Source organism: Syngnathus leptorhynchus, chromosome 4 (assembly GCF_054491065.1).
Source record: "Syngnathus leptorhynchus isolate UIUO chromosome 4, UIUO_Slep, whole genome shotgun sequence".
NCBI lineage: Eukaryota > Metazoa > Chordata > Actinopteri > Syngnathiformes > Syngnathidae > Syngnathus > Syngnathus leptorhynchus.
Window position 1 is genome coordinate 16,258,866 of NC_141198.1, and position 18,615 is coordinate 16,277,480.

Consider the following 18,615-nt stretch of genomic DNA (forward strand, 5'->3'; position numbering starts at 1 on the left):
GTGCTACTCACGGGCACAACCTCGTTAAGGGGCGGCATCGACATGAATTAATTCATCGGCCAGCCCTGTAACAGAGTACTGAATTGCTCTCATCACTTTTTTTTTGTAAGAAATGTCACAGTCGTCTCTTTTTAAACTTGCGATCAAATTGACACCATTTGCTTGAATTCGTCCAAGTCCAATTAGAAACAAATTGGCATGTTCATGCAAGATATGCTGTTTCCAAGGCAACAGTATACAGAGGCGGATCCTTCTGCTCCACACTACAAAAGATAAACCATAGAGAAAGACATACAATACGGATATTTAGCAGTAATTTCAGGTATGTGCAACTGTACAGCATTTCTGCAAATAACTTAATGGCTATGTTTTTTTTTTTTTTTGTGGCATCGAGACCTGAATTATTGGTGTTCAAAAGGGGAATTAGTGCCCCCTGGTGGAGACATTGTGGCGTCGTCAAGGATTTTGCTGGTAAATACTTTAAAAACGTCGTTTGTTGTATTTTCCCTATTGCTTGACATTAATTGCAGTTTGCAATATTCTCTACTTTTTTTTTTTAGGTCAAATAAAATTTGCATTCATTTTACAATTGAATCACTCATCCTTACAGTCAGAAGCAGTTTTTTTTTTTTTTTAAACAGCGCCATCCGCTGCATGTTTCATTTACAACAGTTTGACCATGTTCGACTAGTCCATCTTCTGTTTGTTTGTTTAATCCTCCTCCTATTTTTGTCTGCAAAGTGATCAATTTGCCACCCTATAAGAGCTTCTAATATAACACACCAAAGTGGGGTGGCTCGTTCGGCATGATGGTCGAACCTTTCGGGCTGCTCTGAAGGGCCTGCTGCTGGAGAGCGCTAACAGGAGGATCATTCACTGTAATGGTGGAGGCATCATCATCATCATCCTCCACAACCCTCACTTGAATGATCCACTTCAAACAACGAGTGGAGTATTGCAACACCAGGATTTTTTTTTAAAAAACACAAAAAGGGACGCACCTCTATCGGGGACGAGGCAGTGCGAGTTCCCGATAGTTTTATCCCTCTTGACAAAATGTTGGTTTTTACTTTGGTATATTTAGGTATTTCTATTTGAACTTATGGTTTATGAAACAATGAACACATCTAACAACCCCAAAAACTCCACACAATAATTTAATAAAATCAACTACAGACTCGATTTTAAAAAAAAACAAAAGACCATTTATACAGAAGAAACACAGCAGGACGTTTCTTTTCAAAGTGAAATAATGACATGTTTACATTTCTTATCCAAGCCCATCCTAACGTCTTCCGACTTGAACGTTTCATGCACCGTCAGTGGATGTAATCATTCGGTATCACTTTGCGATAACGGGAACATTTTGGTTGTTGTTTCTTTATAAAACAAATCAAGAGAAAGTTACAGAGTTTATTTTTACAGTAGTAAAAAAACCTAAACAAGTGCAAAAAGAACCGAGAACAAAAATACATGATTAACGAGATGATAACGGATTGTAACATAAAGGCAGCTAGCGAATGAGTCTTGTACATTCTCGCATGCACGGGCACCTCAAGCATCTCCACCGCACTATAACTGTGAAAAATGGCGTCATGAGCAGAAGTGTGATCCATCATGTGATTAATAATAATTCATTGTTAATCATATTTGACTCATTTCCAATGTCTACATTTATACTTAGTGATGGAAATGATTTACTGCCACTAACAATAATAATAAACCAGCTGGACTTTTACATTTATCCCCCAAAATATATAACAATTGTGTTTGGCTTTTTTTTTTTTTTGAATTTTTGTTCACGTGACTTGACATATTTGCTGTAGTTTATATATTTAAGATGATAAATTGATTGACTCACTTTGCGTGATTTTATTGGTCAACTTGTTTGGAACTAAGCATGCAGTCACATTGTGCAGTGTGTATGTCATTTCTTGACCCAAAAAAAAAAAACGAACATCGAGAATTTCTTGAGCGTCAGTCTAGCCCACATTGTTCATGACAGTTTGCGTGATAGGCTGTGAGAAAACTCAAGTGTGAAAAGTAGAAATGTGGCATACTGAACATCTGTGATTTAAGACAACAAAAACGGGGGCAAAAAAATTCCAATTTTACAATAAACGATGCCAACAAAACATCACTAGGATAAAACATCTGCAGTTGGAAGGAGGAGCGTAAAGGCACCGAGTGCGGGAGACGAGACCGACGCGGTCGTCTTTCAAGCAGCCGTACGCACGCACGCACGTTATATTGTGTATGTCGACAATAAACGAGGTCGTGTAGGTGGCGCAAACACAAAGAAACAAGGAGTAAAAGGGATGTTCTCTGGATAAATGGTTTTCACAACATACAGTTTGCTCAGTGTGCATGGACATTCCATTCACTCATTAAAAAAAAAAAAACTCTGTGCTTCGTTCAACTTCTGAAAAGCCTTAGAAAGTCCCGGGAACAACGAAAAGCTCTATTTTACACATGACATATGGTACACGGGGGGGAGGGGGGGGAACGGTGCCCTAGTATATGACCTCATAGACAGTGGCCTTCTTGTCTCCGGAGCCGGTCACGATGTACTTGTCGTCGACGGAGATGTCGCAGCTCAGCACTGAAGACGACTCCTTGGACTGTCGGAGGGGAAGGGGAAAAAGTCGGTCTCGCGTGTCTCCAAACTCTTCCTCCGACTTACCTGAAAGATGCTGGCGCCGTACGGGGTCCTCCAGGCGTTGAGCAAATTGTCCTTCCCCGTGCTGACGAACCATTTTCCTGCAAGCGACAGCGCGGCGAATGAGCCGGTCGCTGGACTTGACCTCTGCGGGGTCGGGCGGCCGACCTCGACTCACCGCAGTGCGCAAAGCCCAGCGAGAGCACGCAGCTTTCGTGGAGGTGGAGCTGATACTTGTCAGGTTTGGAGACGTGTAGGACCTCCACGTTGCTGTTCTCCATTCCCACCGCCAGCCACTCGCCGGTCGGACAGTATCCCAGTGAGAAGATCTGCAAGCAGAGCGGGTTGCGGCAATTGAAAAATCTCATCGTCAATTTGAAAATTCTTTCAAATCACATTTCTGCACGACCTGTGAGGTGAAGTCGTGCTGTTGCAGCTGCCGGCCTTCTCGGAGATCCCAGGAGCGGACGGTGTTATCCAGGCCTCCCGTCCAAAGCTTGGTGCCATCGTTGGAGATATCTATGCAGCTCGCTCCATCGGTGTGCCCCTGGAACTGTCTGCGGTGATAGAATGATAGAAAAGAGCCTTCTGGTTTGACAACCAAGTTGAGGGACAAAGTTCGGGAATTGTAATTAGGCCATCTCGATTTATATTGTGACTGATCTAAGCAACCCGTTTTAGCCTTACGATAAACCCCCCAAAAAAAAGACAAGTTTAAAGCAAGACCTTCGGGAGCCTACCGAACCAGAGTCTGGTTGTGAAGGTCCCAGACGGCGATGTTTCCGTCGGAGCAGCACGAAAAGCAGACTTTGGAGTCGGGGCTGATAGCCAAGGCGTAGCAGGCGGGGGCCGACGACGTTAATTCCGCCTTGATCCGCGGAGTCGGTGCGGCCAAGTCCCATATTGACAAAGTGCTGGCCTCGCCTCCCACGATGAGCGTGCGTCCGTCGGGGAGCAGTCGACAGGAACGGATGTAGTTGTCTCTGTTCTGAAGGCACACACCTTAAATTCGAATCCGGCGCTTGGGATATCGACTCCTCGGCGACGTGACTCACGAGGCAGTCCAGCTGCGACACGGAGGTCTTGTTGCCGGGGTGACTGATGTCCCAAACCTTGACGCAGCCTTTGCCGCCGGTGTAAACGTGACGGGTCGGGTTGCTGATGGTGACGGCGCAAACCACCTCGCCGTGGTTGAGTGTGTTTATCTGTCGCGCGTGACGCGGGATGGCCGGGCCCATCAGAGCGTCCGGGGGGAAAGGTACCGGTTGCATTTGCCCGTCGGCGCTCACGTGAAACGAGTAGGCTCTGGAAGCAAAGAAATTCTTACGGTTACCGTATGTCCGTCGTGTACATCGTTTGGGAAACTTACGGTTTTCCACCGGGAATGCCCGAGAGGTTCGGAGGAAGGCCGGGGACACGTATGTGATGGTGAGGGTCAAATCCCACCTACGGAAAAAAAAAAAAAAAGATATCGGCGCTTGTTTTTTTTCGCACCACACGCCTGCGCTTTGCGTACGTACCACCTGTGTGCGTCCGTAAGCCGCCACGGCGGCGGCCACGGTGCTCATGCTATGCAGGCCGGTATAGGGGGCGCCGGCTCCGCTCAGCTCGCCGTTCATCCCGAGGTGAGGGACCATTCCGAAGGGGCCGGCGTACGAGCACGGCACCGCCAGCGGTGTGCGCAGGCCGGGTGCTGCAAACCAGACAAATTTCTTCCATCAGCTTGAACGGAGGGAACACTTGAAATACCTGCTAAGCTAACAGTTAGCCTAACTTTCTACGACGATGACAAATTTCTTTTCTTCGAGGGAAAATTCTGTTTGGGCATCTGAATCAATCCAGTCAACGTATTTGCATCCGGAAGATGTTTCGAAACACTTACGGATCGCCTCGACTCCTGCCGGCTTACTCGGAGCTGCCCTCAGGCTGGCGGCGGTGCCGCTGGGAGTGGGCGCGTCACAGCGGGATGTGGGTGTGCTGGACTTGGAAACGGGTGTTGTGGATTTTTCATTCTTCTCCAGAAGACAAGGCAAGTGTTATTTCCGGTGACACATACACAACGCTAATAATAGCGCAAAAAAAATGACACTGTGAAGGATGCTTTTTTTTTTTTTTTTTTCTCCTACCTAGAGAGATGATACATGGACGACTCACCGAATTAATCTCTTTGGATTTGGATGAAGGGGTGCTGCTGGAGGAGGCGACAGAAGAGGGACTCAAGGGGGCATCTTTCTTCGGCGGGCGACTCTTGTCCAATCCGTTCTCTCGAGGAGAGTGGGCGGGGCTTCCTCTGGGAGAAACCGGATCCTACACAGGTGGTTGTTTTTGGAAAGCTGTTTCATTTTGTCCATCGAGACGCTCGGCCAACCGCCGTCCTACCTCGTTGGACACGTCCACCACCAAGTTGTCGTCGCTCTTCTCACCGTCGCTCTCCTAGAAGATTTTCACAGAGAAAGAAATTCAGAAACCTTCCTATGTGGGATAAAAAAAAATAACACATTGTCAAGTTCCGTGGAATTTAATCGTCGGAATGGAAAATAAAAAAAATATTCCCGTCAACTCAAAAACCTACATAGCGCGTGGAGCTCAACTCTTTATCGTCCGTCTTCTGCTTCTTGCTGTCGGCGGAGTAATCGGCGGAACCTCGGTGCTTCTCTCCAGTCCGAAAACTGGCGGACGGAGACACAGATGAGCTCTGGAAGAAATAACAACTTCACCATGAAAAGTGACCACGTCCAAAAGGAAATTTCCATCACAGTAACTTTTATGTGGAGCCTTTGGTGACATTGGCACGCGCTTTTGTTTTATAAACATAAACGAATAACCAAAAAACTGGGTGGTCGAGACTGGAGGACGCGTTTGTTTGCGTGTCTCCCATTTTTCGAATATTTATCCTGGACGTTGCGCATCAACGTTAATTGCACACTTCTCTCGCTCATGGCTAACGATCGCTCGGACCTTCTCGATTGCCGTCTCGTGGGGAAGCGCTTCTCGCCCGCAGCCGACCGACAGAGAGAAGAAAAATAAAGCAGGACCTTTAACTCGACCTTTCCACTAACTCACGCTTGTGACCTTTCCGCTGCCCTTTGCCGTGATGCAGGTGTTGATGACAAGGGAGGAGCAAGGTTTGCCGCAAGAGTGCGCGTGTACGTACGGAATGTGCGTGCGTGGAGCACTGCTACGTTTTAGTACGCCGTAAATTTGTTCGAATTTGGTCTTTCGAAGCATTTTTAAAAATCATTTTCGACATATCTGCATTGCTGCTGCTGTTTTGGTTAGCAATTCACCCTTTGGTGTGTTTATTGTTTTTGGTTTGACTTCACAGTAAGTCCGGTTTTTACCCTGTATCGGCCACTATCTGGGGGCAAGGAATTTCAACTGGTTTGTGTGCCCTCCCACAACGGCGCAAACGCCCCTTTCTACCTATGTCCATCTAGGAAAATACTAAACGTGAGAAACTGCGCTCTGTGCGAGACTGGGTAGAAAAACAGGGCCCCTGAAGTTTTCAAAACACCTCGGCGGCAATAATTCCCAACGGCCAACGTGTCGTGCGATGTGCCGTCCGCACCCACGTACGAGGTGCGAACACCAAGGACATTAAGCCACAGAGGCTCATGCATTTCACACACACTGTACCCAGTGGACTGTTGCCAAGGCAACTGGAGACCGCTGACAAAGAGGCTCATTGGTTTCATGAAGTGACATGTCAAAGAGCATCTCTAAACGTGTGTGTGTGTGTTTGTGCGTCCGTTCCTTCGATCTCCCACAGGGTGCTAATGAAAGGCATTCATCATTTTGGTCTTCTTATTTTTTTGCTACCGATTCCACAAGACCACACACACACATTCGTACATTACTAATCGTTTTCATCACAGTGCCTAAAGCTGCGAGTCTGTGTGGAAGAGGATAGACTACACTGGGGGGAGATAACATATGAAGCATTCCTCCAGTCTCGTGCAACTCCCAAACATCAGTGAACGTGCAAGCCTCTAAGTGTGCGTGCGTGCGTGTGTTTGACAGTTGCGCGCAGGCGGCTGGAATAAAGAAATGCTAATCCGCTCATTGACTATTCAACAAACCAAACATTTGCCATGGGAAAAGGCTGAGCTTAAGGGACTAATTACTGCAAGCTGTAACGTTAGTCCTTTGCTAAGCGTGCTGCTCTTTTTTTTTTTTTGGTCTCCATTTGCACATCTCGGAATCTTAAAACACAGCCGGGGCCAAAAATGTTTTGAAACCAGAGTAGAGGCACATCAAATCCTCATCAAAATTGCTATTGATACTATTTTAAGGGGTCATACACACACACGTATGTATATCTCTATATATATATATCTTTATATATATATAGATATAAATCACATTTCATTACTTGTACACAAATTCGGGCATCAGATCCGCAGAGGACTCACCTTCACAGAATCTCTCTCTGCTGAGGTAGACGGTGTGAAAAAAAAAAAGAAAGAAAAGATTCAGAATGAAAGTTATCACATCAACCTGATGTGCAACGCGCAGATAAATACAATTAATTGGCTCGGACTTGTGAGACTGACTCAACGCTTTAAAGAAGATGATCTGATGCAAGACAAGGTAACGCTACATCGGAATTAGCCGCGCGGCTTGGAGTGAACGCTGGCTGGTTGAAATTCAACAGGTACCGCGGCGGAAGAGTTTAACGGATCCGGTTCAAACGAGAATCGTTTTTTTTTTTGTCGGATGATTGAACTTCCCTTCCCGTCATCTTGCTTGTTCAAAACGAACAGGAACACGGAGAGGAGGATTTAGCGCACCTCTCGGGTGTTCTTCGGCGCCATCCTGGTGTTTCCTCTCGTCTTTGAGGGGCAGCTGATGGCAGAGTGCCGAGGAGAGCGCCAACAGGCCGGCGGTACCGGCGCCGTGGGGCGGCGGGGGGTGAAGGCCCGCCGGGTGCGGCGTGAGCGGGACGGGGATGGCGTGGCCGTGCGAGAGGTGCTGAGCTTGGAGTTGCTGCTGCTGATGCGCACACACAGGAATGGAGAAAGTCCTGTGAGCTTTTATTCCATATCCGTGTCAAAAATGGAATTAGAAAAAAAAAGGATACTCACTCCAATGATGGCGTTGAGCTCAGCCATGGTGACCTGCTTGGCTCTCTCCACCGCTTGAACCACTTGTTGCTGATGCTGAGACAAGATCAGGACATATCAGTTACATCCGGATGCTAACCATCCGCTGGAAGAACTGGAAGCATTTTGGAGAAATCGATTCATGTGCTAGGAATATAGTTGGTGCCCTCTGTCTAAGACCATATTACAATTTCCAATTGTAGAACATTTCTTTTGTCCTAATATGAATGTATGACCTTGGCAACAACAAATTCTGCAGCTTGTTAGATGGACCTCGCAGCCTTATCTTGTGTTATGGTGTTTTCGTTTTTTTTTTTTTTTTGGACAAGCAAATTAATGACCTTCATCATTCATTGTACTGTAAAAGAAAACACATTTAATTCTTTCAAATAATTTCTATATTATTAGAGTGGATGTCATATCTTGTAGAGGTCTACCATATTGAAACGAAACTACAAGATCACGACGGAAGAGAAATTGAAAATTCGTCAACACAATGTTAACGCTCCGAAAAAAGGGACAAAAAAAAAAAGATGCTTCCACTGTGGGTTGCCTGCGCCGCCGCAACGTGATTGTGTTACGTTTCACATTAACCACCGCCAAGTGTAGCAGTGAATCCAAACAAAACGGGGGAAGAGAAAAAAAAAAAAAAGCCTCTTTCCTCTCACTGCCTCCATCCTCGCCGGGCCTCGGGGCCGTGCAGCAAACAGCAGCGGCGGCGCTGTCTAATGCCATTATTTCTAATCCACTTTAAAGCCTCCTAATCCAGGGCTAATCTGGAGGAGAGTTGTGGACTACACACTCGCGCTTTACTGCTCTTCCCACCCCCTTGGCACATACGCAGGCGAGCAGTTGCGAGTCTTTATCTGCTCAACACACACACACACACAAGCATTCCATAGCAAAGGTATTACGATGAAAACACGGCACCCAATCACATACTCTTCCCTTGCATATGTAAGTGGGCGACATTTAATAGGTTCAAGTATCCCGAGCAGGATAATCTGTCGGTGTGCCCGCGCGGGAATGTGTGTCCGTGCGTCTCGCCTCTTCCATAACGAACATTGACAGCCATTTATTTTCTTACCTCTTGAGAAAGGAAGGGCACAACTTGGGCGCAGATTGCATTCAGCCGTTTGACAATCTCTGCCTGGAAGACAAAGAAGTGGGTAAATAAACATACATGTGTCACAGTCTCCTCCTGGAAGACAAAAGAGTGGGCACATAAATGCCAATTCCGAGAGGTAAATAGCGACATAAACTCTCGTCAAAGTCAGTATGGCAAGTTGATGTGATGTTAGAATGTCATTTATGCTGTGCTGTTGAAAGCTTTTGTATTAGTGATGGCAAAATGGCTTGTTGAAGAAGAAAAAAAAAAACCCCTGCGCTCCACAAAGAAAGAGACACTTGTCACTCAGCCACTTGTCCATTACACTTTGAGAGAATTAATTCTTAAAGTCGTCTGGGTGGGGCTTCAACTATCATACAAATATATCTTTTTTTTTTTTAAATGTGGGGTTCCCAACACAGAAATACCTGACTTTTAAGTTGGCAAAAAAACCTAGCGATGAAAGTAAAAGTAAGCAAAAGTTCAATCGAAATGCAAGTGTGTGTGTGTGTGTGTGTGTGTGTGTGTGTGGTTAAATCTAACCTTAAAGCACTCAATTCATGTCTGTGACCTTGACAGAGGTGAAGTCGCAGTTGAAGTTGGTATCAGCTGTTAGGGATGTTCTAACTCTAACTTATTTTGCAAGAACCAAACAGAGAGACAATATGCCTTTTGAACACTTGCAAGTGGAGAATCTGTTCGGTACTGTAGATACAGCAATGTCCGAACAAAGTCTGCCGTTGAAGTCATGCAAGAGAGTCTTTATTGAGAGAAGAAGGGTGGGGGTGAGAGTCAGCCAAGGTGGGGGTGACATTTGACATGTGTAGTGGGCACCTCAACAAATGATTAACCACTTGGGAGGGTCCCAGTCTATCTCTCCACGAGGCCGTGGACATAAATTCTAGTGGAGCAAAACAAGGACGCCTCCACACCACCTGGAGAACTTCAACAACTGAATGGTTCAACTGTTCAGAATCAGGGGAAGGTAAAAGGTTCAAACAAAGTTCATCATTCTAGTCTACATCCCAACATAATCATACGATCAAGATAGTTTATAAACCCTAACATCAGCACTAACACAAGCCGCCACAGGCCACGAGAGTGGACACACACACACACACAGGTTGACGTGAACGCACTTCCCCAAGCTACTCTGTATTCATCAGATGTTTTTACGGAACCCAAGGGTTGGCTTTTAAAGATTATAAAGCAACGCACCCCCGCAAGGTGTTTTTTTTTTTTTTTTTTAATACAGGAAATTGCCTGATCCACCTTCCCAGAGGAAGTGCTAGAAGTGCAATTCCAACCCGGCGAGCATGCAAACAAGAAAAGAGGCCGGAGACGCGTCAATTTCTACCAATGGCGACGTACGCCGACATATCAATCTAGAAACAATTTCCTTTTTGCTACGCTGCACACTGGGAGAGGCAATAACATCATTTGGTGGAAATTGCAGATGATACGACGGCAAATCTCTTTACGGTATCGATCAAACTTGAACGGTTGACGAGGTTGCTCCACCAAAATTTCTGATCAATTTAGTAGATGACAGCAGGATTGCTTTGCCGATGCTCGTTTTCTCAGAAGCTCTGTTTTGAAGGGAAGACGACTTCCTCAGGACCTGACCCATTAATTTCTTAATTTTCAAATGCTGGTGTAATCGAGTAGTATTGGGTTTTGACCCTTGGGGCAACTGCGGGTTAATCTACCGTAGGTAGCCTCTGGGGAATAACAAGATGGCGGCGGCTCACTGTCATCCACTTATCGCAGTAGATGTCGCTTGAAAGCATCACCCCCAAAAAAAAAAAAACCTGCTCACATCCCATAAATGAAACCAGGCAGTCGCCCAGGAGTGAGATTGGGTCAGAGAGAAGATCAAATGTCCATCTCCCTTGTGGAGCTTTGTAAGCATCACATCAGTGCTGCTTTTCACCACCAGCTAATACAACTAATGGAGCCCTCATTCCCCTGGGGACTGACAGACGGATGGACGGACGGACGGGCGGACTGTCTGCATGTGTAGCCAGGCAGGGAAACACAAGGTGTGGAACAAAGGCTACTCACACAGAATGTCCAAAAGCGTTGATATGACATGATCAATGCTCACTTTGTTTCGGTTTTTAAATGTCATCTCCAAGTTAACCGGGAGTCGTTTTGATCGGGGAGACAGGTGAAATGCTAAAAGCTGCGAATCTCAACAGCTGAACGCGTGTTCAGTTGGAGAAGAGGAACCAAGAAATTCTGAAATCCTCCCCAAAAAAAAATCTAGATTAGCGTACAGGTGTCAAACTCAAGGCCCGGGGGACCAGATATGTCCCACAGCATCATTTTATGTGGCCGGTGGAAAAATTGTGCAATAAATTCATGTGTGATTACTAAAATTTGTTTTGTAGCTTATACTGTATATAATATGAGGTGTTCATACATTTTTGGGGGGTTGACTGTCATCATGGCCCTCCGAAGGAAACTACGATGTGATCACATCCCTGGATTAGAGGACGGCATATGTTTTGCCCGTGCCGAAAGCTAAACGCGGGATTTTTGTAGACAGGCGCCCTGCTAGTCTAGATTCAAAAAAATGTGACTCCGTTGGGATTCACAAATGGATCATGACTCATTCAGATCATGGAAAGTAAACTCGTTTGGAGCATTTGCTTCAACTGCCCGCTAAGATTAGCTCACCTGTCTGCACTCTTCCGGCAGCAAAATTTATTCCGGGTAATTTCCATTCCTTTTAATTTTCGATCCGAATCTATCTCCGATAGTGACACTGAATGGTAAAATAACGTTGAATCGTTGGAGTGAATCGAATGCGCCCCCCCCCCCCCCCCCATCTGCCGCAGTAAATGAGTTGTCAGGGTTGCTTGAGATCGCTGCCATTTCTCACCATCACGCCGTCTTATTACTTCCGCCTCTCGCCACCATCTCCTCCCCTCCGTCTCGGCCCGTCCATCGCTTGCTTTATTTCCCTTTCAGTCACACTAATTTGCAATTGATTAGCTGTCCTCTTGTAGCTCGGTCGCCGGATCCGAAGCCCCGGCGGCGGATCACCCCCCCCCCCTCCCCTCCTTTTCGCAGCTCGCTCCGAGCTCAGTCCACAAGTCAATTTCTCTTTAACGAGTGTTGGTACATTTCGCTCCCCGGGCGACGTGGTCCTTCTGTGTAAATAAAACAGAGAGCCGAGGCGAAAATCAATGGGCCTATTACCCTCGGAAAATGCTAAACAAGCAATATCAGAGATTCGCTTGGTGGGAGGGAGAGCATCTGCCATAAAGGGATTTGAGCGCCGCCGCCCGAGAGTCAATCTCCACATCCGTTCAGCGGCCAATGGTGGCAAGTTAAGTCGAATCTTCAGCTAGCTTGTTCTTCTGACTCTTATTTACCTCCCTACATTAGAAGGAGAAAAAAAAAATGGACTCCAACTTTATCTTTACGACACCGCTTTGAATATAACGAGGTAAAGTCGACCGAGATCTTGGGATTGTACGATCGGGCGTGAGGCCGTCCGAAAGCGCTGACGATTTACCACGGCCGTTCTGCCACCTCTTGTGAGGGAGTCGAATCGTCACATCGACTGGCAAAGCCGCACGTTTGCACAGAGCCTCGCTTGTGTGGGAGTTCGCGCGTGCAAACGCCCGGCTAAAATCGTTTGCTTCTACAAGAGACACACACAAATGGCAGATGGAAGCCATTCGCCCTCGGCGGCGGAAATCATTGGACTGCCCACCCGGGGATAAAACAAACAACGTTTGTGTGAGCGTCTTCATCTCGGCCGCGTGCCCGTGACGGGCCTCAAAAAAGTGGCCGACGGCGGGATTTATACGGACACCTCGTATTACGTGGCGCGGCTCTGATTAGCGCGCCGTGAAAAGCTGCGGACGTGTGCAACATTCCCTCGTGGACTTCTTGTACATGAACGCTCTGGTTTTTTTTTGCACACACGCGAGACGACACGACATGACACAAGGAGCCACGGCGCACACAAAATGGAATCAATAACCGCAATGTGCACTCACGCACGTATACAGTAAACACACTAAGTCAACACGTAGCTTATACAAACGGGCTGCTACACACAAGCGGGCAAACACACAATGCATGGCGAAGCGTTTTTTCAAATCCTTTCAGTCTTGGACACACACACACACACACACACACACACACACACACACACACACACACACACACACACACACACACACACACACATACAGATGGACGGCGGCTTGCCGTGGCTCATTTCACCTTGCAGTTGATGAGCGTTTAACAGATAGATGTTTATGCTAATGACACTAGCTTGCCCTTCGGAAACAACAAAAATGTGGTTGCAAAAGCTTATTTAAAGCCACCATCTCATCCGTTTTTTTTTAAATCCTTCGAAATGATGGTCATTTTTTTTCTACAAGTGGAAACGTCATATTTTAACGAGCAGAATAATAATACGGATTACCGGAGGAGTTATGACAAACTACAGTTCCATTTTGAAAAAAAAACTACCTTGCTCTCCATACTGACCAACATTAAAATTCAGTAAGAGCCCCAAATGGCCATTGCAAATGAGTTTAGTGTATTTAAAATAAAAATCCAGATCTCGGCCAGTGTTGACACTTTCAAATTCTACAACATTCCTCGCAAATCATCGGTGAGAAACGTTTTGGACTGACCTTGGGGGCTACCTGGTGCCCCCGGGACCTACCTTAGTGACCCCTGAGTAGCTCCAGGGACGGGGACAGAACTTATTTAGATGACACTGACATGATCGACAGCCCATCAAGGGCTCATTTGTTTAATAAGCAAAAAGACACAAAATGGCTTTTCACTTTGTCCCAACTTGAATTGTGAACGTGTTGAGAAAAAATAGTCATGTTATTTGATTAATTCCTGACTCGACTTGGCGATTAATGCTCACTACAATTTGAAAATATTTGTGATCTGCTTCTGCAAAGTTATTATTCATAACCAAACAGGGCTGAGTGAATTCCACCGGTCACGGCGCGTTTTGTTTGCGTCACAGCTCGCCTACCTGTTTGTGCATCTCGATGTTGAGTCCGTATGACATTTCGTAGTACTGAAAAAACAAAGATCAGAGCGAAGTAAATGAAACGTGTTTTTTCCTTTTTTGCTTCAAAACACACAGCGACTCGGGGTGCGAAACTCACCATGACATAGTGTCTCTGCATCTCCGTTTTCTCACTTGCCAATTTCTCACACTCCATTTTCAGGCTGAGATGGAGGAGGGTAAAAAAAAAAAAAATCAGTGTCACATAAACAAAATTGTGCACACAGTTCAGTTTTCTGACAAAAGCTGAGTACGACCACATCCTGCTACTTTAATGTGGCATTTCAGAACTTCCCCTGCAGACACTTACTCAGCACGTGCATTTCGGTAATTAATGGATCAATAGACGATCACGCCAACCACGATGTGAGGCCTGAACTGCACCATAGACAAAAAAAATAACCCACCACATAACGAGGGTCCATATCACAAGTGTGGTTCGGCCGGCGTTTAACCCTTTCCTCGTTCTCGTCTATTACGGGAAAGTGTCCACTTAGCGCGGTGACTCTGTTGTGTGAGTGTTTTATGGTATGATGGGAGGCCGGACCTCGTCAGCGCAGGTAAAGTAAGGATGCTGACGCACCACTGAGCAACTACGAGTGCATTTGTGGCTTTTCTGAAAGACATTGAGGAGTAGCGGGGAGACATCTTGCTTGCTTTTGAGACGCACCTTCAGATTCGGGAGACACATGGCCACTTTGTTTTGTGGTTTATTTTTGGCAGACTTGGATTTGCTTGCTTTATTTGTTTTATATTTCATTTTATTATTAGTTATTGTTTTTTTTTTATAGATGGAGTATTTGTGGACAGAAAGATAAAAAAATAAACAAATATTATTATTATAAACTAAGCTACAATTGTAAAATGACCTTCTGTGTTCTGTATAGCCGTCAAGTTATATCACAATAAACATACATAAATAAATCCTAAACGCTGATCTGATATGAAACTAATTGACAAAGACAAAGGACATTTTGAAATAATTATAGTTAATTTTACAAACATAAAATGTAGTTGCACTTTATTTTTGGAGGAAAAAATAATTTTATGAATGGATTTTTTCTTACATTTATTTTAACTACAATAACTTTGCCACATATATTACAGTTGCTCAAAGTATACAACAATCTCATCAAATCCCGCAAAAAAACTCTTTAGTTGAACAAATGCGATATTAAACACTCAAAAGAAGGATTTGCTTTTGTTTCACTGAAAGAGTCACCTAATGCTCTAACAAACAACATTCCGTTTCGTAACAGCAGAAGGTGAAGGGAGAAACCCATTTCACATTTCTCCTCAAGTGTTTTATTTTATTTCTCCGTCTGACATAAAAACAATTCAGTTATCTCATTGTTAAGAAGAGGATGGCCATCGATTGAAAGGCTTAAGTAACCATTCGTGGATTTCTTTCCAAATTAAACCCATCAAAGAGACGTTTCGAAGCACTTTTTTCAATCTTGTGCCTTTGTCTAAAAAAATCCCCCAAACATTTCCTGTGCTAGTTCTGTTTTTTTTGTTTTTTTTTTCCTCCTGCGGAGTCGCATCGTGCCGCTCGCTCCGGCCCTTTAAGAAAGCCACCGGCCAACACTCGCCAGGTGACCGGACAATAATTACAGGGGGGGCCAGAGATGGCTGATTATTATGCATTGCTATGTGGTGCTTGTGGTTCTGCCGCGAGCAATACATTTCACACTTCATCATGTCGGCTAAAAAGTATTTCACACCTCTTGCACTCGCAGGGGCGGACGTGCATACGGAGGTTGATGGGCTTTACCTGTGGTTAGCGTATAATAGGTGAAACTGGGGCAAACGTGGGCTCGCCAGGATGGGCGTCCAGAAACTGTTTTCTATCAGGTCGATTTTCATTTTCAAAAAAGGGGTCTTATGCTGGAAGTCCAATTGGGTCGGGCGAAGACTTATTTAAATTTTTTTCTTTTTAAAAGCGTATCTACTGCTAGTTTCAGTCTTGCAGTTAGTATTTTGCGCTTTGTCAAAACATGTTGGATAGCAAAAGTGGGAATGACAGATTTTTTTAATTTTTCTGATAATTGAGCGACTTTGCTGGGCTTTCTGCATTAATGTGCGGCAACATAACCTACAGTAGGTTAAAGCAGGCTGGCTGCTATTCAGTCGCTCGCTAGTAAGGTTAAACTTCCATTACGGCGAATATGATACGCTTCTGACAAAAATCGTGCTCACCGAGGGACTACAGTATGAAGAAAGATGGAGAAGTCAGGCTAATTGCTAAGCTAGGAATTAAGGTGATCAAGCCTGCTTTTCGCAGAGGTTTGGCTCGAATCACTGTAAAACAAAGAGCATCCAACTTTAAATAGCAAAACAGCATGCAAATTAAAAAAGGTGTCTGGGCCCAAAAGAGAAAATCAATCACACAAAAAAAAAATGCATCATCATTTCGATTTCTGTGTGGTGATTAGTCTTCTCCCTGTGCATGCATACGTTTTCTATGGTTTCTGACAAAAACACGCATTTATCAAAGACTCAAGTTGTGAACGGCGGTTTGTCTTTATATATGCCATCCAATTGGTTGGCGACCAATTCAGGATGTACTCCACCCACCAAGCTAGGCTAGGCTAGGCCCCAGCTCACCTGTGACCAAAAATCCATGGATGCGTTTCTTCTCACCTGTGATACTGGGCCTGGAGGAACTGGAACTCGTCCTTGATCCGGTCGCAGGATTCGGACACGGTGAACTTGAACGGCTGCCCGGGCTGGTGTGGGAGCTCAAACCAAAGCGAACGAACCATGAAAGATGAACAGAAAGAAGAAGAGAGGGGAAACTGAGACAACTGAGGTTCCACTGTCATGACCACAATGGACCTCTGTCACTCGCTGCCTTTAGGCTTCCTTCATCATGTCTCTCTTTAGCCACACACACGCGCGCGAGACATGCGCGCAAGTCTTTCAATGAGCGCAATTGTCCGTGCGAGCGCGCAATGGCACGGAAACTCGATCCAAAGTGATTACGCATCAGGCGCGCGACTCTTAATACGGTATAACCTTGTTGTCGACAACACGGCTGCTGTTTTGTACTTACCGGATGCCGCGCCGGAGGGTACATCTTGGTCAAGTCTCGAATCATTAAAAAGGCATGGAGAAGTTCCTTGTCGGCGAAAGAACAAGAAACAAAAGAGTCAAGCGTGGCTCGCTCCCGTGCGTCAAAGGTCAGTCAGTCAGTCAGTTAGAAGGCGGCCAGCCGAGTGAGAACATCCTCGGACCTTTGGCCGGTCGCCATTCTCGCAGTCAAATCGTAGAAGAAGAAAAAAAAAAAGTCTCACACCGTGTGATAGTCAGGTGCGTAAGAGAATATATCCCCACGTAGTCGCCTATGTTGTAGAATTTCCTCTTTAGTGGTGCTTTTCCGCCATGTCGTGACCCCACTTGTCCTCCCGCTGTGATGGCAACCGGTTAATTTCCCACTTTTCTCTCCCCGGTTGACGCGCACATCCCAGTAGCGACGACCACTTCAGCGACAGTGACTGCTCGTTCGCCCCCCCTTACCCCTCCTCGCCGAACTATATTTTAGAAGCAGCCAGTCAAAAACGAGCGCAATTACACATTCGCTATTTCGACGTCACGTCGGGATTTGTAGTTTAATCCACGCCGGTATGTGTACGCGCGAGCCACGTAAGAAACTACAACTTCCTGGTTTGCTTCTCTCATGGGGGGCGGGGAAAGGGGGGTGACCAATGACGAGGTGGAAGAGACTACCTCGCGCGAGAGTTGCCTGCCAATCTTCCTGCTATCGTCCAATCACTACTCGCTCAGCACGAGACGTGATCTGGCACCCCACGTGGGGCTCCACGGCTCTGTCTGGTGTTAAATGACACAGGTTTGGAACAATCTGTAGATTTACGTGTGTTTTATCATTGATGACCCAGGCGAACATGAAAATAATATCAGCCATCTCTCCATGGCATGATCTTAAAGTGCTAGTATACTTTTTTTTTGCTTGGTCAGCCAAATAAAATTAGGGCAAATGACCAAGGATGGGTTCCGCCCACTTTTTTTTTTTCATATGCCTCTCTGCGTAATAAGACTACTACCTCTCCCAATTCCGAGGTATTTCAATCGAGCCTGATATTCTCAAACATCGAGTGCCAATATGTGGCTCCCGCTCTTCAAAACAATCAACTACACTTGGACAGCTTTGTCTTCATCTGTCTCTTCAACCTTTCTTTCTGTTCCTTCACACAGACAACCAGGTTTGTGTATCCAAATACACACACACAGACACACACTGTCCAAATACACATCCAAACTAATATCTCAGGTAAGCACAGGGCCTAAAGTGACCCGCTGTCGTGGCGCCTGAATCCACTAAGGCTCAGAAAAGGTAATATCGTGCCCCCCCGCCCCCCTCCATCCTCTCCAGCGGTCGAACCGTGATGTGGGCGAGCAGGGGAGTTGCTGAAGTGAGTGAGGAGGCGAGAGGGGGGGGGCGGTGTTAGGTGAGGAGGAATAAACAGATTTATTTGCCTGCGCCCGTCTCTGATTATTTTGCCCCTGCCTTTTGTTCCAGACCTTATGAAACCCAAATGTCAAGTGAGGCGAGGGCCTCATATCGAGCCCTGTCAATCACGGCTCTCTGCGCGCCTGAAACCCCGACGCCGGATTATTGGCTTCAACACGAAGGCTGCCTACGCCGCCGGCCACCGAGCCTCTGACG

General features: G+C 45.9%; 1 protein-coding gene across 17 annotated transcripts; it reads right to left on the reverse strand.

The window, feature by feature from the left end:
- Positions 1 to 1,149: 1,149 nt before the first annotated feature.
- Positions 1,150 to 17,416, reverse strand: LOC147058504 (transducin-like enhancer protein 4). 17 transcript variants are annotated; one of them, XM_085909976.1, is made up of 21 exons: positions 17,227 to 17,416; positions 16,984 to 17,049; positions 16,572 to 16,657; positions 14,029 to 14,092; positions 13,893 to 13,937; positions 8,849 to 8,911; positions 7,744 to 7,818; positions 7,450 to 7,651; positions 7,072 to 7,091; positions 5,232 to 5,354; positions 5,039 to 5,092; positions 4,814 to 4,966; positions 4,542 to 4,674; positions 4,180 to 4,352; positions 4,029 to 4,105; positions 3,715 to 3,964; positions 3,400 to 3,647; positions 3,069 to 3,216; positions 2,838 to 2,988; positions 2,684 to 2,760; positions 1,150 to 2,621 (listed from the first exon to the last, which is right to left on the reverse strand). In XM_085909976.1, exons 2-21 carry the CDS (start codon positions 17,026 to 17,028, stop codon positions 2,514 to 2,516), a joined length of 2,295 nt encoding a protein of 764 aa, XP_085766102.1. In that variant the 5' UTR covers positions 17,029 to 17,049; positions 17,227 to 17,416; the 3' UTR covers positions 1,150 to 2,513. The 17 variants fall into 17 exon arrangements, with proteins under 17 accessions (XP_085766102.1, XP_085766097.1, XP_085766101.1 ...); XM_085909971.1 differs by having other exon boundaries at positions 16,572 to 16,669; XM_085909975.1 differs by having other exon boundaries at positions 4,542 to 4,671; positions 7,072 to 7,088; positions 7,450 to 7,648; positions 16,572 to 16,669; positions 16,984 to 17,416.
- Positions 17,417 to 18,615: the final 1,199 nt, after the last annotated feature.